A 25,315-nucleotide genomic window follows, 5' to 3' on the forward strand; every position below is an offset into this window, starting at 1 on the left:
TGGAAGACCAGAGAAGCTCACCTGCGATTCCAGTTGGTGATAGATTGTGTAGTGTGAAACCCCCTATCGCCGATCAGTCGTGTAGTGTGAAAGCCACACCGACTCGAAAGACTCCCAATTACAAGAGATCCAGTTGTGTAGTGTGAACTGTACAGCGACCTGACGACTTGGAAAGTCATGTAGTGTGAACTTGGCATAAACGTAAAGCAATTCAAGTGTGTGAGAATGTGTGGAGAACTTTAGACAAAAGATGCAACGGCAACTGTTGCACACACAAGTCGTGTTTGCAGGAAGAATGAGACAAAATAACACATGAAACACTGTATAACTTATCCTAATTCTAGGCTGCTCAGCTAAAATGATCTCAAATGCCTTGAAGTGACAACCAAAACCTGAAAGACGCAAAAGGAAGCGTGGAACTACTGTTCGAATGGATCGAAGAATAGCCAAAATGGCAAATACTCAGCCAATGATCACCTCCAGAAAGATCAAGGAACATCTGAAGTTAGCAGTGAGTACAGAAGATGATTAAGTGAAGCCAAGTTACCAGCAAGAACTCCTTGCAAAGTCCCATTGTTAAGAAAAAGATGTGTCCTGAATGGGTTCAAATCTGCCAAGGAACACATTGACTGGTCCAAAGAGAAATGGCTCAACATTTCTTTTTGGGTCTAGTGGCCGTAGACAGTATGTCAGACGACCCCCGATCACTGAATTCAAGCCACAGTACACTGTGAAGGTAGTAAAGCACGGTGGTACAAAATGATGATATGGGGATGTTTTTCATACCATGGTGTTACACCTATTTATCACATACGAGGGATCATGGATCAATTTAAATACATCAGAATACTTGAGATCATGTTGCCCTATGTCAAAGAAGAAATGTCCTTAAAATGGGTGTTTCAACATGACAATGACCCAAACCATCCTGGTTACAGACAAACAAGATTGAGGTAATAGAGTGGCCAGCCCAATCCCCTGACTTCAATCCCAGAGAGAACTTGTGGGCTGATATCTGAAACACGTTTTTTTGAGGCAAAACCCAAAAATGCAGAAGAACTGTGGAATGTCGTCTAATCATCCTGGACTGGATACCTGTTCAGAGGAGCCAGAAGCTGATCGACTCCATGCAACACAGATCTCAAAAAACAATTGTTATTCCACTAAATATTAGTTATTATTAGTTAAATATTAAAGTAAAGTGAAACCTCAAACATTTTTTTCAGTTTATAGATACATTTTTTGAGTTTTTAAAGAAAAATGCTGGCACTGCTATTTTTTTTGAACAGCCTAATATTCATTTTTCTTAACTTTCTGTAAGGGATTAACACAAACTGGCTAAATTTTGTTAATGTTTTGAATTAGAATTGAAAGGAGTATTTTCAGTGCATTTGCATTTATGGAAATAAAAGTTATCATAATAATTTTGTGCTTTATTCACTTTTTTAAAACCACTGCTATTTTTTTGAACACTACTGTACCAGGCCTGAGACACTTGTGTTTTATATGCATTTTCTTTAATTATGAAATGTGAAATATTACACAGATATTTTACCACAACATTCAAACCTTTGTGCATGATCATTTTGGTGTACTGCGTTGAATAAAAGCTCAGGTTTTACTTATTTTAAATGCATTAAAACAAAAATAACTTTCTCCAACTCCAAGAAAAAATCTTGTCTTATAACTAAAGAATGCAGTCGAATAGCATGGCTAATAACTTTTATGAGAGTTTATTTCCAGTTCTCAGATGCACTTTTTCTTCCCTGTAGCCCTTTAGAAGTTGGTTAATCAGGTTTAGTTCATCCCTACGTCTAACAGGAAACAAAGGTGGGAAAGGGTTGCCTTTGTATTCAATAACAGCCATAGCAGCACAGTCCAGGTTTTCCCTGTTTGGAATTCGAGCCACCCTTGTATATCCACTTGATTGGTTTTCGAACCGTGGAGCAAGCACTACAAAAAGCTTCCTGATTAAATCTTTTTCCTGAAAGAGACAGAATTATTTATGCTTATTACATTATGTATTTGTGTTGTCTGTAACATATAATCCATTCACAAGAAAGGTAGGTAAATGGGCAAAACACTAAAAGTACCTACTGTAAGCCAAAAATCAGCCATTTTCATAGACTTTTCATTAGTATCTCCTTGCTTGGCATAATCGATCAACTGGCAAAACAAAGATTAAAACATTCATTTTAAAACACTGAAACATTCCAAGATAAAATTCCCAGAGATAAAACAAATTTCTTAATATTTTAACACAGCGATCCCCAACCTTTTTTGCTCCATGGACCGTTTCATGTAAGATATAATCAGACCGGCGGGGGTGGAGGGATTTAAAATAGAATAACAATACTACTCACAAATAATGGAAATCAGTGGGAACTCTGAGGATTTTTTTGCTGCAACGAGACGCTCCAACATAGGGGTGATAGGAGACAATAACAACCAAAGTGTGTTAGAAATGGAAGCAGTGTTTTCATTGTTTTTGTAGCGATCTCTACAAAGCAATTTTATGAGGAAAGAAGCTAACTGACCACAAGGTCTACAGCAAGGGTCACCAACCTTTTTGAAACTGAGAAGTACTTCAAGGGTACTGAGTAATACGAAGGAATACTTGTTTAATACAAAAGTCCTGAATAACAAAGTTGCACAGTTCACCTAAAATGATGATAATATAATTATTAATAATAATAAATGTTCAGTCCAGCTGCTCAGTCAAGTTCATATTCTTTATCAAAAAATTTGTGGCTCTATATGAAGCTTCAGTTGCTTTTTGTGACTTTTCCCCGGCCTCGTGAAAAAAACCCAGAGCTGCCTTTGACTTATACAGCAAGGGTCACCAACCCGTCGTGTGCTGCCAGGTGGGCATTTAGTATGAAAACTTGTGTGACACGTCTCTCTCCACATTGTGTTGCTTTGCCATCACCACAGTCGCCCCGCAAATTAGATAAAACACACTTTTCGTTAACTGTCGTAAAAAAGGATTCTTCCTCCCAATAATTGTGAAAATTGTAAGTTTTATTTAGCTTTTCTGCAATGTATTTCTTTTTTTTTCCGACAATGAAATCAGGATTTTAGACCTAATTTATTAAATATCAAGTGTGCACACCCTTTGATATGACACCCAAAAGTGAACTGAGGTGCATTTTGTTTTCACAGATACTGCTTGAGATGTTTCCAGACCTGCCAACCTTGAAAGAATTTTATGAGTACAACCCCCCCCCCCCAACAGTCCAGTCCACCACCAATGTGCACTCCACCACTGCCCGCCTACCACTTAGATTGCGGAAGCAAGCATAATACTTTCACTCAAGTTTTATTATCAGAACAGCTTGACAATGGTGTTGCGGTCATTACAATAACAATACAGATTAACTGTAGAACACAGCTACTTCTTTAAACTGTTTTTGCTATCTGCTTGTTGCTTCACATGGGCTGTGTTGTAAGTAACATTGAAATGTAGCCCAATGCTTTGCTTTCCTTAGCATATACTTGTAAACCATTACTTTTGGACAGTTATTGCAATCACACCACACACCCGACATTGCATTGAAAACAAACTATTGTACAAGAGGTATAGCCCATGGAAACTCCTTCCACCTGAGAATTTTGTCAGAAATGAAAGTAAACTGAAGACATTCTTTGTAAATAAATCAATAAAATCAGTTTTCTATGTACAAACAACAAAAGAACATTCAAATTTATCATGCATAATGTTTAGACAGTTGCATTTGTTAACTTGTTAAAGGTTGCAGATTTGGCTTTTTTAAGTAGTGTGTCACTGAAAGTCTCTGTGTAACAAACTCATATTGAATAGATGAACCTTGTAACCTTGACGAGTGGTTAACAACACCGTCGGGTTAATATTGGGCTAACTCAACGTCTTAATTTTACCTTTACAATGTTATCGGCTCAACGGGCGAAAGGGGATTACCATTTGAACAACATATTTTACATAGTTGATAAAATCTGATAAAAACCTCATGAACAGTTTGTAGCGTCTTTCTCAATAATGCACAAAAAAACGCGATTTTTCGGCTTGTTATGGCTATCCACAGCGAGAGGGGGTTCGCCACTAGCACGCTGACCCCCCTCCGCTCTCGGCACAAGCAGCAAGCTGATTGGCTCTTTTTGTTGAAGGGCGGGACTTTATCCTTGAAAGGACGCCATGATTCGCATTGCGAGAAATCCCATTCATACTGCAGTTAGTGGCGGGTCCTATCATTAATACGGTCTCTGACAGAAGCGCGAAGCTAGGCGAGGCGGGGTGGCTGGGTGAAAATGAAGCGCTCTGATTGGCCGAAAGCACTCCGCTTACACGCAGATCTCTGTGGCTCAGCGGCGGAATCAACTTTAGTGACAACCTGGTGACAACTTGACTGAAACTGGCGTGTCCATTACCATAATGTAATGGCGAAGTCAGACGATTTCAATAGGGGTGGCCAGACTGAGACCATTGCTCACACAGGGGTCGCACAGAAACTGATACTTTTTTTTATGTGGTCACTCATTTATTTACCTATACAGGCAGTGAGTGCCATGTAGAATTACATCACGAAGACCTGCATACTAATAATAAGCTTTTTTACATTATTTTTACTGGAATGACAAAATAAAGAAAAGTGTGTGTAATTCTTACATACTTCCTAATTTTTTTTACAATGTGTTAACTTATATTAATTCTAAATAAAACCTGAACATTATATTTTTTTTGCAATAGTGTTTTCTCGAAATAAAATATTTTTCAGTGTTTTGTTATATCGCCAAAAATATCGTTATCGCAAAAATAACCTGAAATATCGTGATATTATTTTAGGGCCATATCGCCCACCCCTATTGGGGATTGTCAAAATCTGCATATATAAGGTCCCACAGTTGACAGTGCACATCAGAGCAACCTACAAGACATGGGGGTCAAAGGAATTACCTGCAGACCTCAAAAACAGGATTGTGTCAAGGTATAGATCTGGAGAAGGGTACAGAAAAATTGCTGCAGCTTTACAGGTCCCAAAGAGCACAGTGGCCACCATCATTCGGAAATAAAAGAAGTTTGGAACCACCAAAAATCTTCCTAGACCTGGCCGTTCAGCCAAACTGAGCGATCGGGGAAGACGGGCCATGGCCAGGGAGGTGAGCAGGGTTGAGGGTCACTCTGACAGAGCTCCAGTATATCCTTGTGGAGATGGATCAGAAGATCAACCATCCAGGCAGCACTCCACAAATCATGTCTTTATGGTAGAATGGCCAGATGGAAGCCACTCCTTAGTAAAAGGCACATGACAGCCTGCTTGGAGTTTCCCAAAAGGCACGTAGAGAACAAAGAAGTAGCTTCAGAGAAAGTCTGTGAATGTCCTTGAGTGGCCCAGCCAGAGCCCAGACCTGAATCCAATCGAACATCTGTGGAAAGAGCTGAAAATGGCAGTGTACCAACGCTCCCCATCCAACCTGACGGAGCTTGCAAGGATATGCCAAAAGAAATGGACAAAAATGTCCAGAAACAAGTGTGCCAAGCTTGTAGCTTCTTTCCCAAGATGCCTTGAAGCTGTAATTGCTGTCAAAGTTGCATCAACCAAGTATTAGGCTAAGGGTGTGTACAGATACTGCATGTAAGCCCTAAATAAATTATTTTTGTCAGTAAAATAAAATTGCATATTTTCTAAACCCTGTTTTTACTTCGTACTTATTGGCGATTGTGTGTAGATGTTTGAGGCAAAAAAAAAACTTAATCTATTATAGAACTGTAATGTAATAAAATGAATAAAATGTGGAGAAAGTGATAATTTTAAATTTACATCAGTGCAAGTAGTACTGATTTAATAAGAACAGCAACACAACTACAATTTTTAGACTGAGCCCCACGTGACTAGTGCTACTTTTAGAATATGCCCTGCGGGCCAACCACGTGGTCCCTGTGGGCGACTAGGTGCCCGTGGGCACCGTGTTGGTGACCCCTGGTCTACAGAATGTGTACGATATGCTGTCCACTATTTCAAGGGTTAAGGCTATTCTTTTCCCCTATTCATGATTAACGTTTTTCAAAACATTTGGCTGAATGATAAAAGCAGCATCAACAATTCTGTATTTAAGATGAACAACAGTGCTTTGACATGGCCCCACATATACAAACCCAACGGTGTTAAATCAGGAGAATGTGGTGGCCATTTGATTGGAACACTTTGAGCAATTCACTTCAGGGAACTGCACATCAAGATCTCTGACAACACATCCGTAATGAGGCAGGGTTCCATCTTGTTGGTAGAAATTAGAAAATGTTGCATTCTGTGACAACAATAAATGAAACATATTTTGACAGGCCAGGTACTGGACTGTTACTGGACTGGACTGTAATGGGTAAGTGATGTTTAGTAAAACTGAACTTTATAGTATAAATTTGTTTAGCTATTAATGTTATAAACAAGGGAGTAATTATTTTTCTACATAAAGCCAGGTAGGCCTAAACAGCATTTTCCTTCAATAAATGAAATCGTATTTACTTGGGTTATCTTTACTTGGGGTATTTTTTATCTATTTTTCCTTTAAAGCAAGTTTTGTAATATGTGAAGAACATTGTTAGTTTAAACAAAACATTAAGCCAAATGGTAGAAGACTTTGATTTTCCAAAAATAAGGTAATAGTATGAGAAGGACATTGATTTGTGTTTAAAAGTTGCTTTAACATTATTAAATTAAATTTGTTCATATGTGCAGATCGCTTTTACAATGTAAACGTTTTAAGCATTCATTCATTCTGTTAGGTTTACGTAGGTCCCCCAGCAGCAGTGGAAGTTTGAACAGCCATGGTGTTTTGTTTTTCTCAAAATAAATCAAGTTACACTTGTATTTTAGTATGAAACTGTTACAGTAGTGGGTTGACTTATTTTTATTTGCCTTTAAATAAATGTATAAATGTATTAATGTATTAAAATCTTGTATATATTTATGAAATTATGTCAAACCATTTTTCTATACACACGTTAATGTCTCTCACCTCCTACAAACGTTGCTTTTTGGAGACTGTTTTAAAATTTATTTTATATTAATTTATAATAAATATCAGTAAATGTATAATTATTTTATATTGAAGATGATTAGATCTATTAAAGTCTCATATGATTTGATGTATTCATATTAAACTTTTTTTTAGTATTTCTTCTATAATAATATGTATTTTTTAATAATAATTTTATTGTGCAAACAATAAATCTATTAAAGTCTTGTATCATTTGATGAATGTCAAACCATTTTTATACAAACACAATGTTCCTCACCTCCTACAAACCCCATTTTAAAAAAAAATTACGTTTGTATTTACTTTATATACATTTTAAATGAAGATCAATAAATCTGTGATCATTTTATATTGGCGATAAATAAATCTTGGAATACTGTATTCCGTTCAGTAAAGGCGCATTCACAGGTGGTGCACAAACAGTGAAAAAAGCAGAAAAGCGCAAAAGCTGTTTTGTCACTACTCATGTGAATGCACATTAACAGTTTTTCAACTTTATTTCAGTGTCTTTATATTATGCTTGTGCTATTTTCAGTGTATAGGTGTCATAATGTTTGTTTTTCTTTTATAATATTTTTTTATTTTGTCATAATAACTTTATTGTGCAAATAAATCTATTAAAATCTTGAAATTTATCATTTGATAAATAAATGTTTTTTAATACAAACACATCAATGTTCCTCACCTACTACAAAAATGTGAAAAACATGAATGTGTTTGTATAAAAAATAGTTTGACATTAATTCATCAAATGATATAAAATTTAAATAATTTATTTACCTCCAATATAAAATTATACATTTATTGATCCCAACTACAAATTAAAATAAAATAACTATAGAACTTATTTTAAAAAAACAAGGTTTATAGTAAATGAGGAACATTGATGTCTGTAGTTTTACATTAATAAATGAAATTATACAAGACTTTAATATATTTATTCATCTCCAATATAAAATTATCCCATTTATAAATCTTCATTTAAAATTAATATTAAAAAAATACAAAAAATATTTCAAAAAATAGTTTTTGTAGTAGGTGAGGAACATTGATGTGTTTGTATTATCTGTTTATTTATTAGGATTTTAATGTAATGCTTTACACTTTGGTTACATTCATGACAGGAACGGTAGTTACTCATTACACAAGATTCATCAGTTAACAAAGTTATATCGAACACAGTCATGGACAATTTAGTGTCTCCAATTTACCTCACTTGCATGTCTTTGGAGTGTGGGAGGAAACCGGAGTATCCGGAGGAAACATGCAAACTCCACACAGAAAGGACCTGGACCGCCCCACCAGGGAAACGAACCCAGGACCTTGCTGTGGGGCGACAGTGCTAGCCACTTAGCCACCGTGTTGCCCCTGATGTGTTTGTATTTGTATAAAAATGGTTTGACATAAATTCATCAAATGATACAAGACTTTAAAAGATGTATTTATTTGCACTATAAAATGATTATAAAATATTTTTTAAAAAGAATAACGTTTGTAATAGGTGAGGAATATTGATATTTAATATAAAAATGATTTGACATTAATTCATCAAATTATAATCATAATAGATTTTTTTTTTTTACACAATAAAATTATAAAAGAAATACAACATTTATTTCTAAGAAATATGGTTTGTAGTAGGTGAGAGACATTGATGTGTGTGTATATAAAAATAGTTTGTAAATAGTTACATCAAGTCTACGAGACTTGTGACGGTCCCTAAATCGTTAACTGCTGTGGGAACTATCAGCCGTTTCATTGTAACTTTTCTATAAATAAATAGACGTGATCTTAGAATTAACATAAAATTGTTTATGTAGCATGTTGCCTATTTTTTATCTGTGTAAGAAATCATAAAATAAGTAGGTATTTTTCAACCACTTATATAGACCGGAATGCCGAATGTCAAACGAATATTGAATATTAAACTAACTTTACCGCTGTATATATACGCTGCTTAAGTTCCTCACCTTTTCAGCGTAAAACTGAACCTCATCGGCTCGGGCTCGCGTGGTCTCTATCCTCTCGTGTCGAACCAAACCCGTAAGAATGTTTCGAAGCATATTAATTCGGGATTCAGGACCAAGTCCCAATCGCCGTGCCACGCGCCCATGAGATATCAGGACTCGAAGTGTAAGATGCATTTTGTAAAAAAATTTTGAAGGACACTAAGCTTTCGTGTACAATTCCGCCTGAGCTTGGACTAACAACGAATATATGTATATGGAAAAAATAAAGAAGACGTATCCCCAGATACAAAAATTCACTCAAGATAATACTGGCCGACAAATGTCATTCCGAATAACAAATATAGCCTAATCGTGTCTACCACAGCGAGTCTACCGGTAACAAGTATGATTACAACTTCCTCCCAAAAGACCAAAAGCCTTGGTTTTCCAAAATAAAGGTCTGAAATTGTTAAACAATGTAAACCAAAAGTTTAAGTCCACTACCGAAACCGTTATAATGAAATTTTTATTAATTTTTTTAAATTATTTAAAAGAATAAGGATTGTAGTAGGTGAGCGGCATTAATGTGTGTATATAAAATGGCTTGACATTAATCCATCAAATTATACAAGATTTTAATGGATTTATTTATTTGCACAGTAAAATTATTTTTAAACAAATTAAAAACAGTTTCCAAAAAATAAGGTTTGAAGAAGGTGAGGGGCATGTCTGTATGTACATAAAATAGGTTGACATCAATAAATGAAATTATACAAGACTTATTAAGATTTATTTAGCTCAAATATAAAATAATTGTATATGTATTGATCCTAACTATAAATTACTACAAACTCCATATTAATTCGGGACTCAGGACCAAGTCCCTATCGCCGTGCCACACGCCCATGAGATATCAGGACTCAAAGTGTAAGATGCATTTTGTAAAAAAAAACCCACCTTCCTAATATTGTGTTGGACCCCCAGTTGCTGCCAAACAGCCCTGACCTGTTAAGGCATGGACTCCACTAGACCCCTGAAGGTTTGCTGTGGTATCTGGCACCAAGATGTTAGCAGCAAATCTTGCTTGTAAGTGGCGAGGTGGGGCCTCCATGGATCAGACTGGTTTGCCCAGCACATCCCACAGATGCTTGATTGGATTAAAATCTGGGGAATTTGAAGGCCAAGTCAACACCTTAAACTCGTTGTTGTGCTACTCAAACCATTCCTGAACCATTTTTGCTTTGTGGCAGGGTGCATTATCCTGCTGAAAGAGGCCACAGCCATCAGGGAATATCGTTTCCATGAAAGGGTGTACATGGTCTGCAACAATGCTTAGGTAGGTGGTAACATCTACAGTGTATCACAAAAGTGAGTACACCCCTCACATTTCTGCAGATATTTAAGTATATCTTTTCATGGGACAACACTGACAAAATGACACTTTGACACAATGAAAAGTAGTCTGTGTGCAGCTTATATAACAGTGTAAATTTATTCTTCCCTCAAAATAACTCAATATACAGCCATTAATGTCTAAACCACCGGCAACAAAAGTGAGTACACCCCTAAGAGACTACACTCCTAAATGTCCAAATTGAGCACTGCTTGTCATTTTCCCTCCAAAATGTCATGTGATTTGTTAGTGTTACTAGGTCTCAGGTGTGCATAGGGAGCAGGTGTGTTCAATTTAGTAGTACAGCTCTCACACTCTCTCATACTGGTCACTGAAAGTTCCAACATGGCACCTCATGGCAAAGAACTCTCTGAGGATCTTAAAAGACGAATTTTTGCGCTACATGAAGATGGCCAAGGCTACAGGAAGATTGCCAACACCCTGAAACTGAGCTGCAGCACAGTGGCCAAGATCATCCAGCGTTTTAAAAGAGCAGGGTCCACTCAGAACAGACCTCGCGTTGGTCGTCCAAAGAAGCTGAGTGCACGTGCTCAGTGTCACATCCAACTGCTGTCTTTGAAAGATAGGCGCAGGAGTGCTGTCAGCATTGCTGCAGAGATTGAAAAGGTGGGGGGTCAGCCTGTCAGTGCTCAGACCATACGCCGCACACTACATCAAATTGGTCTGCATGGCTGTCACCCCAGAAGGAAGCCTCTTCTGAAGTCTCTACACAAGAAAGCCCGCAAACAGTTTGCTGAAGACATGTCAACAAAGGACATGGATTACTGGAACCATGTCCTATGGTCTGATGAGACCAAGATTAATTTGTTTGGTTCAGATGGTCTCAAGCATGTGTGGCGGCAATCAAGTGAGGAGTACAAAGATAAGTGTGTCATGCCTACAGTCAAGCATGGTGGTGGGAATGCCATGGTCTGGGGCTGCATGAGTGCAGCAGGTGTTGGGGAGTTACATTTCATTGAGGGACACATGAACTCCAATATGTACTGTGAAATACTGAAGCAGAGCATGATCCCCTCCCTCCGGAAACTGGGTCGCAGGGCAGTGTTCCAGCATGATAATGACCCCAAACACACCTCTAAGACGACCACTGCTTTATTGAAGAGGCTGAGGGTAAAGGTGATGGACTGGCCAAGCATGTCTACAGACCTAAACCCAATGGAACATCTTTGGGGCATCCTCAAGCGGAAGGTGGAGGAGCGCAAAGTCTCGAATATCCGCCAGCTCCGTGATGTCGTCATGGAGGAGTGGAAAAGCATTCCAGTGGCAACCTGTGAAGCTCTGGTAAACTCCATGCCCAGGAGAGTTAAGGCAGTTCTGGGAAATAATGGTGGCCACACAAAATATTGACACTTCAGGAACTTTCACTAAGGGGTGTACTCACTTTTGTTGCCGGTGGTTTAGACATTAATGGCTGTATATTGAGTTATTTTGAGGGAAGAATAAATTTACACTGTTATATAAGCTGCACACAGACTACTTTTCATTGTGTCAAAGTGTCATTTTGTCAGTGTTGTCCCATGAAAAGATATACTTAAATATCTGCAGAAATGTGAGGGGTGTACTCACTTTTGTGATACACTGTAAGTAACATCCACATGGATGGCAGGACCCAAGGTTTCCCAGCAGAATATTGCCCAAAGCATCACACTGCCTCTGCCAGCTTGCATTCTTCCCATAGTGCATCCTGGTGCCATGTATTTCTCAGGTAAGCGATACACACCCGGCCATCCACGTGATGTAAAAGAAAACGTAATTCATCAGACCAGGCCACCTTCTTCCATTGCCCAGTGGTCCAGTTCCGATGCTCACGTGCCCATTGTTAGTGCTTTCAGCGGTGGACAGGGGTCAGCATGGGCACCCTGATTGATCTGCGGCTATGCAGCCCCAAATGCAAAAAACTGTGATGCACTGTGTATTTTGACACCTTTCTATCAGAACCAGCATTAACTTCTTTAGCAATTTCAGCTACAGTAGCTTGTCTGTTGGACACAGGCCAGCCTTCACACGTGCCTGGTCAGTGTATATATATATATACTATATATATATATATATATATACAGTGTATCACAAAAGTGAGTACACCCCTCACATTTCTGCAAATATTTCATTATATCTTTTCATGGGACAACACTATAGACATGAAACTTGGATATAACTTAGAGTAGTCAGTGTACAGCTTGTATAGCAGTGTAGATTTACTGTCTTCTGAAGATAACTCAACACACAGCCATTAATGTCTAAATAGCTGGCAACATAAGTGAGTACACCCCACAGTGAACATGTCCAAATTGTGCCCAAATGTGTCGTTGTCCCTCCCTGGTGTCATGTGTCAAGGTCCCAGGTGTAAATGGGGAGCAGGGCTGTTAAATTTGGTGTTTTGGGTACAATTCTCTCATACTGGCCACTGGATATTCAACATGGCACCTCATGGCAAAGAACTCTCTGAGGATGTGAGAAATAGAATTGTTGCTCTCCACAAAGATGGCCTGGGCTATAAGAAGATTGCTAACACCCTGAAACTGAGCTACAGCATGGTGGCCAAGGTCATACAGCGGTTTTCCAGGACAGGTTCCTCTCGGAACAGGCTTCGCCAGGGTCGACCAAAGAAGTTGAGTCCACGTGTTCGGTGTCATATCCAGAGGTTGGCTTTAAAAAATAGACACATGAGTGCTGCCAGCATTGCTGCAGAGGTTGAAGACGTGGGAGGTCAGCCTGTCAGTGCTCAGACCATACGCCGCACACTGCATCAACTCGGTCTGCATGGTCGTCATCCCAGAAGGAAGCTGACGCACAAGAAAGCCCGCAAACAGTTTGCTGAAGACAAGCAGTCCAAGAACATGGATTACTGGAATGCCCTGTGGTCTGACGAGACCAAGATAAACTTGTTTGGCTCAGATGGTGTCCAGCATGTGTGGCGGCGCCCTGGTGAGAAGTACCAAGACAACTGTATCTTGCCTACAGTCAAGCATGGTGGTGGTAGCATCATGGTCTTGGGCTGCATGAGTGTTGCTGGCACTGGGGAGCTGCAGTTCGTTGAGGGAAACATGAATTCCAACATGTACTGTGACATTCTGAAGCAGAGCATGATCCCCTCCCTTCGAAAACTGATGATAGAGGTAATAAAGGTGATGGACTAAACCCAATTGAGCACCTGTGGCGCATCCTCAAGTGGAAGGTGGAGGAGTTCAAGGTGTCTAACATCCACCAGCTCCGTGATGTCATCATGGAGGAGTGGAAGAGGATTCCAGTAGCAACCTGTGCAGCTCTGGTGAATTCCATGCCCAGGAGGGTTAAGGCAGTGCTGGATAATAATGGTGGTCACACAAAATATTGACACTTTGGGCACAATTTGGACATGTTCACTGTGGGGTGTACTCACTTATGTTGCCAGCCATTTAGACATTAATGGCTGTGTGTTGAGTTATTTTCAGAAGACAGTAAATCTACACTGCTATACAAGTTGTACACTGACTACTCTAAGTTATATCCAAGTTTTATTTCTATAGTGTTGTCCCATGAAAAGATATAATAAAATATTAGCAGAAATGTGAGGGGTGTACTCACTTTTGTGATACACTGTATATATATATATATATATATATATATACTGACCACTGATTAAAAAAGAAATATCTCCAGATACAAAAATTCACTTACTGGCCGACAAATGTCATTCCCAATAACAAATATAACAGGTAACCTGTATCAACCTAATCGTGCCTACCACAGAAATTCTACCTGTAACAATCACGATGTCAACTTCCTTTCACAAGCCAAAAGCCTTGTTTTTTCCCCCAAAATAAAGGTCTGAAATTGTTAAACAATGTGAGCCAAAAGTTGGAATCCCATACTAAAATTGCTTCTTCTTTGCATTTTTCTTCATATTTGAAACATTGAAACATTGAGTCTTGAAATTTACATGCATTCATGAACTTTATTCAGTGGTTAGTATTTGGTATGGCCATATTTATAATAGTCAAATAGAGATTTACTAAATTAATTGTCTGATGAAAAGGATGAAACTCTAAATACAGTCTGACCTTTTTGGTCAAAGCCCTGTGATGGATTGGCACCCTGTCCAGGAAATTCCTAGCTTGAGATCAGTGTTCACCTGTCGTGACCTTGATCAAGCTAAAGTGGTTGATAAAAAAAAAAACATTTCGGAAACAATTCATGAAACACGTGGCAAAATATTTTATTTTACTGTATATAGTTAAAAGCTGGTCAAATCCGGCAGTGGGAAAGGAGAGAGAGAGTCTTGGAATCTGTAACTGATTGTTGCAATCGTTTGTTAACTATCCACTACCATCGGACCAACCAACAGCAAGGCTCTATCAGTCATATTTAAATAAGGAAATACTGAAAACTGACCTAATGACGGTAAGTAAAATTATATCTTTTGGCAAACATTGAAGTAAATTAATTAAATAAATTAGAAAACCTTCGATATTTACCTTATTATATTTTATTTTTCTTATATGAGTATTTTTAAAGAAGACATTTTGTTGCAATGCGGCCACTGTTGCAATGCATTCTGGGAGGTTTTTTGCATTATGGTCAACTTCAAACAAAAGGGTTATGAGTAGTGATGGTCAGTCAGATTCGTTCAAGTCGTTTAAGCAAAATTTTAAAATGCCGAGCTCGAGAATGTCCGGTCAAGGCTGAACATATGGCGGAGCGTGTATGTGACGTCATTCAGACACCCGCACAGTGCGCACACACAGATCCTCCATGTCCGCAGCCAGACTCAGTTCAGATTTAGTGTTTCGAAACGTGCCTTACGTTTCGAAACATTACACGACTTTCAAAGTCGTCACATCGCTGCACAGATCACGCTTGATCTTTTAAAATCTGGAGTTTTTTCTAGAGGTTCGAGCCCACCCAGGGACGAGTGACTTTTAATGCCGTCTTTCCATGCCTTTTGATCAAACAGATATGAGACAAAACAACAACGTGTAGTCCCACAGAATGGTGGGAATAAGTAACTAAAAAGCATTCAGTAAACAATAGTCCTACAAGTACAATGACAGCCTGATAAGTCACTGAAGAACTCCATAACAAGAGCTGTCCGAACTGGAAGAACACATTTTTAGTGTCCGTAGATGTTAAAAGAAGGCACTAGCCCAACGTGGGGCTCGAACCCACGACCCTGAGATTAAGAGTCTCATGCTCTACCGACTGAGCTAGCCGGGCTTACGCAACATGCTAGATGTAGGTTTAATTCCCTAACATCACAGCCAGATTAAGAACCAATTCACAGTTTACAAACAAACAAAATTAAATATAAGCAACAGAAACAGACATAGACTTGCTGTCTCTTTTAAACTACCACACGATTAAATAACACTTCCAATTATGCTTTAAACCTTGGTGTATGTTATCTGGAAACAGATGGTCTTCATATAAAAATATGCTTTACATTTGCTTGATGGTAATAACACTCTTAGTTAAGTCTTAATGAAGAATTAAGACATCAATTCAAATTGTGTTTTTAGTTCAATTGGGGAAAATATAAATATTAACAGTATCTCAGCTTCCTAAAATCCAAAATATGCACGTACAAATCCTACATTCAGTCGACAAAGTTCACACATTACATTATTTTATGACTGAAAACTTGACATTTTGAGCATTTCCGTCGAGCAGGCTTGTAAAGAAAAATAGCATTCGCTCGCTTTGTGCTTGGGGCGCAGAGAGAAAATCTAGGGGGACACTGCCCACAGCTGTCTCGACACCCATCCCATCCCAGCACTGCCGGCCAGAGACTGAAACTAGCCATTTATCTCTAGAGGGCAGCACAAGCCTTCTCAATTGCTAAAACGCTTTTAATGCCAAGCAGAGCGGCAGCTAAAAGAGTATTTTAAAGAACAACGGTAAACAAGCTGCAGTACAGCCGTAAACAGAATATACACTTAGATATTATTAACCACCGCCCTCACAATTCACCGTGGCCGCAATAAGAATTAAATGCAAAACTGCAAGTAAACGTTAGCAAGTCATGTGACCCGTGTTTACCGTCCACTGAAACAGCTGCGCTCAGGTCTCTGTGGCGCAATCGGTTAGCGCGTTCGGCTGTTAACCGAAAGGTTGGTGGTTCGAGCCCACCCAGGGACGAGTGACTTTTAATGCCGTCTTTCCATGCCTTTTGATCAAACGGATATGAGACAAAACAACAACGTGTAGTGCCACAGAATGGTGAGAATAAGTAACTGAAAAGCATTCAGTAAACAATAGTCCTACAAGTACAATGCCAGCCTGATAAGTCACTGAAGAACTCCATAACAAGAGCTGTCCGAACTGGAAGAACAAATTTTTAGTGTCCGTAGATGTTAAATGAAGGCACTCACCCAACATGGGGCTCGAACCCACGACCCTGAGATTAAGAGTCTCATGCTCTACTGACTGAGCTAGCCAGGCTTATGCAATATGCCAGAACGGACAGTTCATCGGTCAGACCACCAGAGCAATGTACGTTTAATTCGCTAACATCACAGCCAGATTAAGAGCCAATTCACAGTTTACAAACAAACAAAATTCAATAAGCAACAGAAACAGACATAGACTTGCTGTCTCTTTTAAACTACCACACGATTAAATAACTCAGACTCAGCTTTATTGTCATTCAACCACGTACATGATAGAACGAAATACAGTTTCCGAGGTCTCGGTGTGTGTGACATGAAGAAAATAAAATAGAATAAAATATAGAATAATATACTGTAGAATAAACTAAGATAAGTAATAAAAATGTAGAACAAACTGAGAAACTAAAAAGAGTACAAGTACAAAGTATTTACAAGTATTGCACAACAACTGCAGCAGCTTATGTTTACTAAAGTGCATGATTGCAAAGGTGTAGCAGCAAAAACAAGCAGCAACAATCCCAAGATTGTCAAAGTGACAGTGTGCCAGTTGTGTCCAGTATGGTAGATTGTGTTGATAAGATGTTCAGTATATGGGGAGTAGAAGAGTTCAACAGTCTGACTGCATCCGGGTAGAAGCTGTTTTTCAGTCTAGATGTTTTTACCTGGATGCAGCGCAGCCTCCTTCCGGAGGGAAGGGGGGTGAAAAGTCCATGTGTGGGGTGGGTGGGGTCACGGAGGATGCAGGTGGCTCTTTCCCTACATCTGGTTGTGTAAATGTCACTGATGGGTGGTAGGCTGCAACCGATTGTCCTCTGTGCAGACTTAACCACTCTCTGCAGCGCCTCCTTCTCTGCCACAGTGCAGCCAGATTACCACACAGTGAGGCAGGTGGTCAGGGTGCTCTCCACCACACAGCTGTAGAAGGACCTGAGGATGTCTGTGTGAAGACCTGCCCTCCTCAGCTTCCTCAGGAAATACAAGCGTTGGTTGGCTTTTTTTGTGACAGCTGTGGTGTTGGTGCGCCAGGTGAGTGTGTCGGTCAGGTGTACCCCGAGGTACCTGACAGAGGGGACCATCTCCACAGCTGCACCATCGATGTAGAAGGAAGGGGGGGGGGGCGTGCCAGACCTGCGGAAATCCACAACCATCTCCTTGGTCTTCTGGACGTTGAGGATGAGGTTGTTTTCCCTACACCACCATGTCAGGTCCTCTACCTCCCGCCTGTATGCCGACTCGTCTCCGTGAGTGATGAGTCCGGCCACCACTGTGTCGTCTGCGAACTTAACCACGAGGTTGTTCTTAAATTGAGCTTTGCAGTCGTGGGTCATCAGAGTGAACAACAGTGGGCTAAGCACACATCCCTGGGGGGAGCCGGTGTTCAGGATAATAGTGGAGGATGTGTTGTTGTTGATCCTGACACTTTGTGGCCTGCAGGTCAGGAAATCCAGGACCCAGTTGCACAGGGATGAGGAAATTCCCAGTGATTTCAGCTTGGACACCAGTTTCTGCGGGATGATGGTATTAAATGCAGAACTGAAATCCAGAAACAGCAGTCTCACGTAGGAGACCTTATTCTCCAGGTGGGTGAGGGCCTGATGAGTTATAGCAGCGATGGCATCAGCTGTGGACCGGTTACGTCTGTATGCGTACTGGTGCAAATCCCCCGCTACATCAATAGTCTGTTTCAGATGCCTCGACACCAACCTCTCGAAGCACTTCATGATGACAGGAGTAAGTGCAACAGGGCGATAATCGTTAAGGCACGATGCTGAAGAGGACTTAGGTACGGGGATGATTGTGGATGTCTTGAGGCATGATGGAACTCTAGCCTGGGACAGTGAGATATTAAATATGTCCGTCAGGACCTCAGACAGCTGGTGTGCACAGTCTCTCAGAACTCTACCTGGGATCCCATCAGGGCCAGGGGCCTTCCAGGGGTTGACCTTCTGCAATGTTCTTCTCACCTCTGCTGTTGTTATGCTAATAGATAGGGGCTCGTCCGGGGAGGGGGTGATCCGGGAGGGGGAGGTGGTGTTGGAGACTTCAAAGCGAGCGTAAAAGGTGTTTAAGGTGTCGGGGAGATCTGGGTCCTCAGGGCATTGTGCATCATTCTTCTTGTAGTCCGTGATACATCTAATACCCTTCCACATGCTCTTTGGGTCATTCGAGTTGAAGTGGTCCTGGATCTTCTTTATGCCCACCGTCAAGTTTCTTCTGGCTGCTCTAAGTGCTGCTGCATCACCATCCCTGAATGCAGCATCATGGGTCCTCAGCAGGGAGCGAACCTCTGCATTCAGCCAAGGTTTCTGGTTCTGCTGGATGGTTATGGTCTTAGAGGTGGTCACATTCTCCATGCACGTCCTGATGTAACCCAGAACAGATGATGTGTACTCCTCTAAATCCACGTTGCTCTCTGATGTCGCAGCCTCCCTGAAGATCTGCCAGTCTGTGGTCTCGAAGCAGTCCTGTAGCCTGGACACAGCACCTTCCGGCCACACACAGATGGTCTTTGTTACAGAATTTCTGCTTCTTGACACTGGGCAGTATGCAGGAGCGAGCAAGAGAGAGATGTGATCCGAGGCTCCGAGGTGGGGGCGGGGCGCTGCTCTGTACGCTCCTCTTCTGTTTGTAAACACTTTGTCTAAAGTGTTTTCGCCCCGAGTGGCAACGTTAACGTGCTGGTGGAACATGGCCCCTGCCACTACATACAACGCTTCTGGGTGTTTGTTTTGTAGCGAGCCGATGCCCTTCCAATTATGCTTTAAACCTTAGTGTATTTTATCTGGAAACAGGTGGTCTTCATATAAAAATATACTTTACATTTGCTTGATGGTAATAACACTCTTACAGTCTTAATGAACAGTCTTAATGAACAATTAAGACATCAATTCAAATTGTGTTTTTAGTTCAATTGGGGAAAATATAAATATTAACAGTATCTCAGCTTCCTAAAATCCAAAATCTACATGTACAAATCCTACATTCAGTCGACAAAGTTCACACAATACATTATTTTATGACTGAAAACTTGAGCCTTTCCGTCGAGCAGGCTTGTACTGTGTACAACCTGGTCTTCTTAAGAACGTAAGGTTGATATGAAGTCTGATATATTTTCCTTACAATAAGCGCAGTAGGTCTCTGTGGCACAACATAGCTTAAAAACTGTCTGTCGAGCTGCAGGCTGCGGTCCAGCAGTCTTTCCATCACTCACAGAGGCAGTCAGAAATAAGTCAAGTAAAAACTTTACCCTGAACAACTAAAAGGCTTTTTTGGGTATTGATTCACAGACAGTGACATAGGTTAAAGAAAAATAGCATTCGCTTGCTTTGTGCTTGGGGCGCAGAGAGAAAATCTAGTCAAGTCAAGTCAACTTTATTTATATAGCGCTTTTTACAATAGACATTGTCTCAAAGCAACTTTACAAAATCCAGGACCAACAGATACAAAAATCCCTGTTGAGCAAGCCGAGGGCGACTGCGGCAAGGAAAAACTCCCTGAAAATTACAGGAAGAAAGCTTGAGAGGAACCAGACTCAGCAGGGTCCATCCTTCTTGGGTGGCCTGGAGGATACTTTAAATAAGTAGGATTTACACAAATCATTTAAACACAGAATTAAATGAACAAAAAGTTATAACTGGCAATAAATAAATAAATAAATAAATAATAATAATAGAGTTATTATTCGGTCTAGTCTTCAATAAAGTCTGTAGTGAGTTCTTGTCATTCTTGGTGCAATTATGCCAGACCCGTCACATCCGGCAGGAGCAGCATCGTTGTCACGGCTGTCTCGACTTCAATCCTTAACCTTGGCGGGTAAACAGGTTTCCATCAGAATGCCCTCGGGGTAAAACAACAGAGAATGTAGTTAATAATGTACAATGCTAGTTGAGTAAAACAGTTTTACAGAGAGTTTTAGACTCCGGCAGCCCTAATTATTACAGCATAACTAAAAGGGAGAGCGAGCAGGTAACAAGATCATGAAGGCTTTCATAGGACATCAGTGCCCATCTCCCCACCGTCATCAAACCTGAGTGATCGGACAAGAGAGGCAGAACGACAGCAACCCAACATCCCTGATCACCACAAGTTTCTATGACCAAGAACCCCCAAGCTCTGCGCCTTTGTCTATACTAATCAAAAGCCTGAGTAAATAAACATGTTTTCAGTCTAGACTTAAACATTGAGACTGTGTCCGAATCCCGAACAGAGGCAGGAAGATTATTCCAAAGTTGTAGAGCTTTGTAAGAAAATGCTCTTCCACCAGCCATGATCTTTTTAAGTCTAGAAACTATAAGTAACCCTGCATCTTGTGAGCGAAGTGGACGCGCTGGGTTGTAGTGATTAATAAGTTCACTCAGATACTGTGGAGCCAGACCATGTAGCGCTTTATAAGTTAGTAAAAGTATTTTGTAATCAATGCGGAATTTAACTGGCAAAAAAATCTAGGGGGACACTGCCCACAGCTGTCTCGACACCCATCCCATCCCAGCACTGCCGGCCAGAGACTGAAACTAGCCATTTATCTCTAGAGGGCAGCACAAGCCTTCTCAATTGCTAAAACGCTTTTAATGCCAAGCAGAGCGGCAGCCAAAAGAGTATCTTTAAGAACAACGGTAAACAAGCTGCAGTACAGACGTAAACAGAATATACGCTTAGATATTATTAACCTCCTTCTTGGCCTGTCTTCGTAGATGAAGATTTATGGGGGGGGGGGGACCACGTCTACCGCAGGCATGCTGATGGCTGAATAGGCCTATCCGAGATAGGCAGGTTTTGCCACAGTGTCTGCAGACAAAGATCCGGGTGGGGTCAGGGGAGCTGATGGTCCTGTTCTTTCGTTTGCTCCTTTTCTCTTCCAGGCCAGCTCTTCGGGCATCCTCAAAGGACTGGACGGCTGAATGAACTGTCCTCCGCCAGCTACCCAGTCTGCGGCTAAAAGGGACCAGTGGGAAGGGCTGATGTTAGAGGCGATAAGGGAGGACTTGAGGAGGTCCTTATAACGCTTCTTTGGGGCCCCTCTGTTGCTCCGACCAGAAGACAGCACGCCATACAGCACGACCTTTGGTGGCCTGCCCAACAAAGCCGAGCCTTGAGGAGCATGGTCCCTACACTGGTGATCTCTGCCTTCTTGAGAACCTCGACGTTGGTGACAAATTCACTCCAGTGAGTGTTTAGAATAGAGTGGAGACACCGTTGATGGAAACGCTCCAGAAGTCGCAAGTGTCGCTGATAGGTGACCCACGACTCCGAGCCATAGAGTAGTGTTGAAAGTACCACCGCTTGGTAAACTCTGACTTTGGTGCCTTTCTTTAGGTCCCTGCTGCTCCACACCCTCTTGTAAAGCCTACCAAAGGCGCTGTTTGCTTTAGCCAGCCTACTGTCAATCTCCTTGTCGATTGTGGCATCGGAGGAGATGGCGCAGCCAAGGTAAGTGAAGTGCTGCACTCAGCAAAGCAGGTCACAAGGCGCTGCATGGCACATTCTGTGTGGGCGATGAGAGCAGCGTCATCAGCGAATAGGAGTTCGCGAATCAGCAGCTCCGTCGACTTGGTGTGGGCCAGCAGGAGTCTCAGGTTGAATGCCTGAAGCCATTGGTGCGATAGCGGATGTAAATTCCATCGTTTTCGTCCAGATCTCATAGTGCCTGGTGCAGCATCATGCTGAAGAAGATGGTAAACAGCATCAGTGCAAGGACAAAGCCTTGTTTGACACCATTCATAATGGGAAAGGGCTCGGAAAGCTCATTGTTGTTTCCCACTTGATTTTCATGAAGTTGGATGGCCATAGTCAGGGTCTTTGGGGGACAGCCCAAACAGTCCATGATCTGCCAGAGACCTTGCCTGCTCACGGTATCAAACGCTTTGGTCAGGTCCACGCCTGTCACATACAGGCCCTTATTCTGCTCCCGACACTTCTCCTGGAGTTGTCTGAGGACAAACACCATATCTGCCGTGCCTCTATTGGCTCTAAAGCCGCACTGGCTTTCTGGCAAGTGTTCTTCGGCAACAGAGACCAACCTGTTGAGGAGGATTCTGGCCAAGATTTTGCCTGCAATGGAGAGCAAGGTGATACCCCTATAGTTTGAGCAGTCAGACTTTACTCCCTTGTTCTTATGGAGTTTGGAAAGTAGTGCTGGGCTGCCGTGTTTCCAGATCTCTGATGGAAAGCCGTCGATGCCCGCTGCCTTGCCAGTTTTCAGCTGTTCTATAGCTTTAGCGGTTTCCTCCAAAGAAGATGCTACATCCAGGTCGGCCTTAATTGGCTGTTGTGGTATGCTTTCCAGGGCTGCGACCTGCACTGTGCGATTGGCGCTGAAGAGGGCCTTGAAGTGTTCAGACCAGCGGTTCAGGATGGTCGCCTTGTCTGTGAAAAGGTCCTTGCCATCTGCGCTGCGCAGTGGACTTTGGACTTGAAAGGAAGGTCCGTACACGGCCTTCAGGTCTTCAAAGAAGCCCTTGTAGTCCCCCCTGTCTGCGCACAGCTGGGTCCTCACTGCGAGAGAGATTCACCACTGGTTCTTGATCTCTCTAAGTGTGCGCTGGAGGTTGCTGCAGGTGAGGCGAAAGGCTGCTTTCTTTACTTGGCAGGCTGGTTGGGCAAGGTGGGCCTGGTGAGCTGCCCTCTTCTTCGCCAATAAGTCTTGGATTGTGTGGTTGTTTCCATCAAACCAGTCCTGATTTTTCCTGGTTGTGTATCCTAAGATGTCCTTGGAGGCTTGTAGAACAGAGTTTTTGATGTGTTTCCAGTGTTCATCTAAAGGAGTATCATTGGTAAGGTCAGTGTCTTCCAGCTTGGTCTACAAGTATGCTTGGAATTCAGCTCTCATTTCGGCAGTTTGAAAGCTGCTGACTTTGAACTTTCGCTGCTGTACGCCCCTTTTCTTTGGCTTATGTTTAAACTTGAGATTGAGTTTGCAGTGGACGAGTCTGTGGTCTGTGTGACATTCGGCACAGGGCATCACCCTGGTCTGCAGGACATCCTTGAGGTCTTTCTGTCTCACTAGAACATAGTCTATGAGGTGCCAGTGTTTAGACCGGGGATGCATCCAGGTCGTTTTCCACCTGTTTTTCTGCTGGAAGATGGTGTTGGTGATGGCAAGTTTCTGTTCCGCACAGAGCTCCAACAGCAGGCGCCCGTTGTCATTGCAGCTACCAACACCATGTTTGCCAAGGATTCCTTTCCAGGCTTCTGAGTCTCGACCCACTCTGGCATTGAAGTCGCCAAGAACGACGACCTTTTCATCCACAGGGACTTGCTGGAGGACTCTGCGCATGTTGTTATAGAACTTGTCCTTGTCTGATTTTTCTGCTAAGAGGGTTGGGGCATACACGCTGATAAGAGTGACATGCTGTTTGTTTTCTAGTGGAATGCGCAAGGAAATAATGCGATCCGAGTGGCCCCTGGGTAGTTCCTCGAGTTTGGAGGCGATGGTGTTTTTGATCATATATCCTACGCCTGCGAGATGTCTCTCTGTTTCAGCTTTCCCTGACCAGTAGAGGGTGTATCCTGCGCCGTGTTCTTTTAGACTGCCTTCTCCAGCAAAGCAGACTTCGCTGACAGCTGCAATGTCAATTTCGAGTCTCTGGAGCTCGTGTACCACTAGAGCAGAACGACGCTCTGGGCGGTTGCTGTCGGCCGAGTCTTGCACGGTTCTGATGTTCCAGCAAGCAAGCTTAAAACTCTTTTTTCTTCTTGAGGTGGATGAGGAATACTTTTTCTCTCTGGCTGTGTTTCGACCGCATTTAAGATGCCCGTTGACTGCGGTAAGTCAACTAGGGTTTAGGAGACGAGCTTTGTTTGGACCACCTTTTCTAGGTCCCTCCTCTTGTGAGCCAAGCAGTGCTATCCCTAAAAAGGGCTGCTTGGTCGCTCAGGGTGCTGCTGGGTGACGTTGTTGTCTCCAGGTCAACGTTCAGACGGCCAATATCCTGAGCCGCCTGCATGCGGGGTTGGAACTGTGGCTGCCAGTGACATCTTTTACCTACCGTTTTCGCTCCTCTCCCACTCCTGCTCCTCGCTGCAGGACTTGGACTTGGTAAGACGTGGAGTTTCCCTTCATGCCTTGTGCAATGGAGCTTTAAGGGAGGGTGCAGTGTGCGCAGAACTGGCCCCACCCTTTACACCTGAGGTTCATCCGCCATGGCCTAGCGGGCTGGGATGATGAGAGCAAATCCTCAGGTTGTAGGTTTTGTGTCGGAGTTGCCTTCTCCTAGGCTGGTTGCTGTCCTGGGCTAAGAGGCCTGCCTCCCCTGCTATTACAAACCATAGCTGGTAGACCACAGCCGCGATCCACTAAAGTGACACGCCCAGGTCTTTTACACTTGGCCATTGAGTCCCGCAGAACCCTTCCGTCCTGGCCGGTGGCTTCGACTTGGAAGTTCATACGCCCAGTGATGAAGTGTAGGCATCACCCGCTCACGTGGTTTAGCCCGCCAGCTGAGGCGGTGTCCCGGGGTGTGGCGCTTGGAGCCAACACGTGAGAGATTTAGGAGATGGATGAGGACCAGTGTGCCCATCCACCCCGAAGGGTGCAGCTGCCGGGCGACAAAGGTACTACTTCTATCTAGAGCCCCCCA

The 25,315-nt window shown here is 42.1% G+C and overlaps 2 protein-coding genes and 2 non-coding genes across 4 annotated transcripts; 1 reads left to right on the plus strand and 3 right to left on the minus strand.

Moving 5' to 3' along the window:
* Positions 1-1,717: 1,717 nt before the first annotated feature.
* mrpl17 (mitochondrial ribosomal protein L17) lies at positions 1,718-9,369 on the minus strand. Its single transcript, XM_062985681.1, has 3 exons — positions 8,982-9,369; positions 2,098-2,166; positions 1,718-1,984 (listed from the first exon to the last, which is right to left on the minus strand). The coding sequence occupies exons 1-3, from the start codon at positions 9,153-9,155 to the stop codon at positions 1,724-1,726; spliced, it is 504 nt and encodes a 167-aa protein (XP_062841751.1). The 5' UTR covers positions 9,156-9,369; the 3' UTR covers positions 1,718-1,723.
* A 6,125-nt stretch (positions 9,370-15,494) lies between these two features.
* trnak-cuu (transfer RNA lysine (anticodon CUU)) lies at positions 15,495-15,567 on the minus strand. Its single transcript has one exon. It is a non-coding gene; the product is annotated as a tRNA-Lys (tRNA).
* Positions 15,568-16,414: 847 nt separating this feature from the next.
* trnan-guu (transfer RNA asparagine (anticodon GUU)) lies at positions 16,415-16,488 on the plus strand. Its single transcript has one exon. It is a non-coding gene; the product is annotated as a tRNA-Asn (tRNA).
* Positions 16,489-22,374: 5,886 nt separating this feature from the next.
* On the minus strand, positions 22,375-24,798 carry LOC134300790 (uncharacterized). Its single transcript, XM_062985212.1, has 4 exons — positions 24,725-24,798; positions 23,590-24,391; positions 23,249-23,535; positions 22,375-23,206 (listed from the first exon to the last, which is right to left on the minus strand). The coding sequence occupies exons 1-4, from the start codon at positions 24,796-24,798 to the stop codon at positions 22,375-22,377; spliced, it is 1,995 nt and encodes a 664-aa protein (XP_062841282.1).
* Positions 24,799-25,315: the final 517 nt, after the last annotated feature.

This window comes from Trichomycterus rosablanca, chromosome 23 (assembly GCF_030014385.1).
Source record: "Trichomycterus rosablanca isolate fTriRos1 chromosome 23, fTriRos1.hap1, whole genome shotgun sequence".
Classification (NCBI taxonomy): domain Eukaryota; kingdom Metazoa; phylum Chordata; class Actinopteri; order Siluriformes; family Trichomycteridae; genus Trichomycterus; species Trichomycterus rosablanca.

What these genes read in the sequence shown, in the direction of transcription:
- mrpl17 (XM_062985681.1), bottom strand. Translation starts at nt 9,155, where the DNA reads ATGCATCTTACACTTCGAGTCCTGATATCTCATGGGCGCGTGGCACGG. An exon ending in TTCAGTTTTACGCTGAAAAG is followed by an intron (nt 2,167 to 8,981) that starts GTGAGGAACTTA and finishes TTGTTTTGCCAG; the next exon opens with TTGATCGATTATGCCAAGCA. An exon ending in TGGCTGATTTTTGGCTTACA is followed by an intron (nt 1,985 to 2,097) that starts GTAGGTACTTTT and finishes TGTCTCTTTCAG; the next exon opens with GAAAAAGATTTAATCAGGAA.
- LOC134300790 (XM_062985212.1), bottom strand. Translation starts at nt 24,798, where the DNA reads ATGAAGGGAAACTCCACGTCTTACCAAGTCCAAGTCCTGCAGCGAGGA. An exon ending in GTGGGAGAGGAGCGAAAACG is followed by an intron (nt 24,392 to 24,724) that starts GTAGGTAAAAGA and finishes CTGGAACATCAG; the next exon opens with AACCGTGCAAGACTCGGCCG. An exon ending in TACAGCAGCGAAAGTTCAAA is followed by an intron (nt 23,536 to 23,589) that starts GTCAGCAGCTTT and finishes GCATACTTGTAG; the next exon opens with ACCAAGCTGGAAGACACTGA.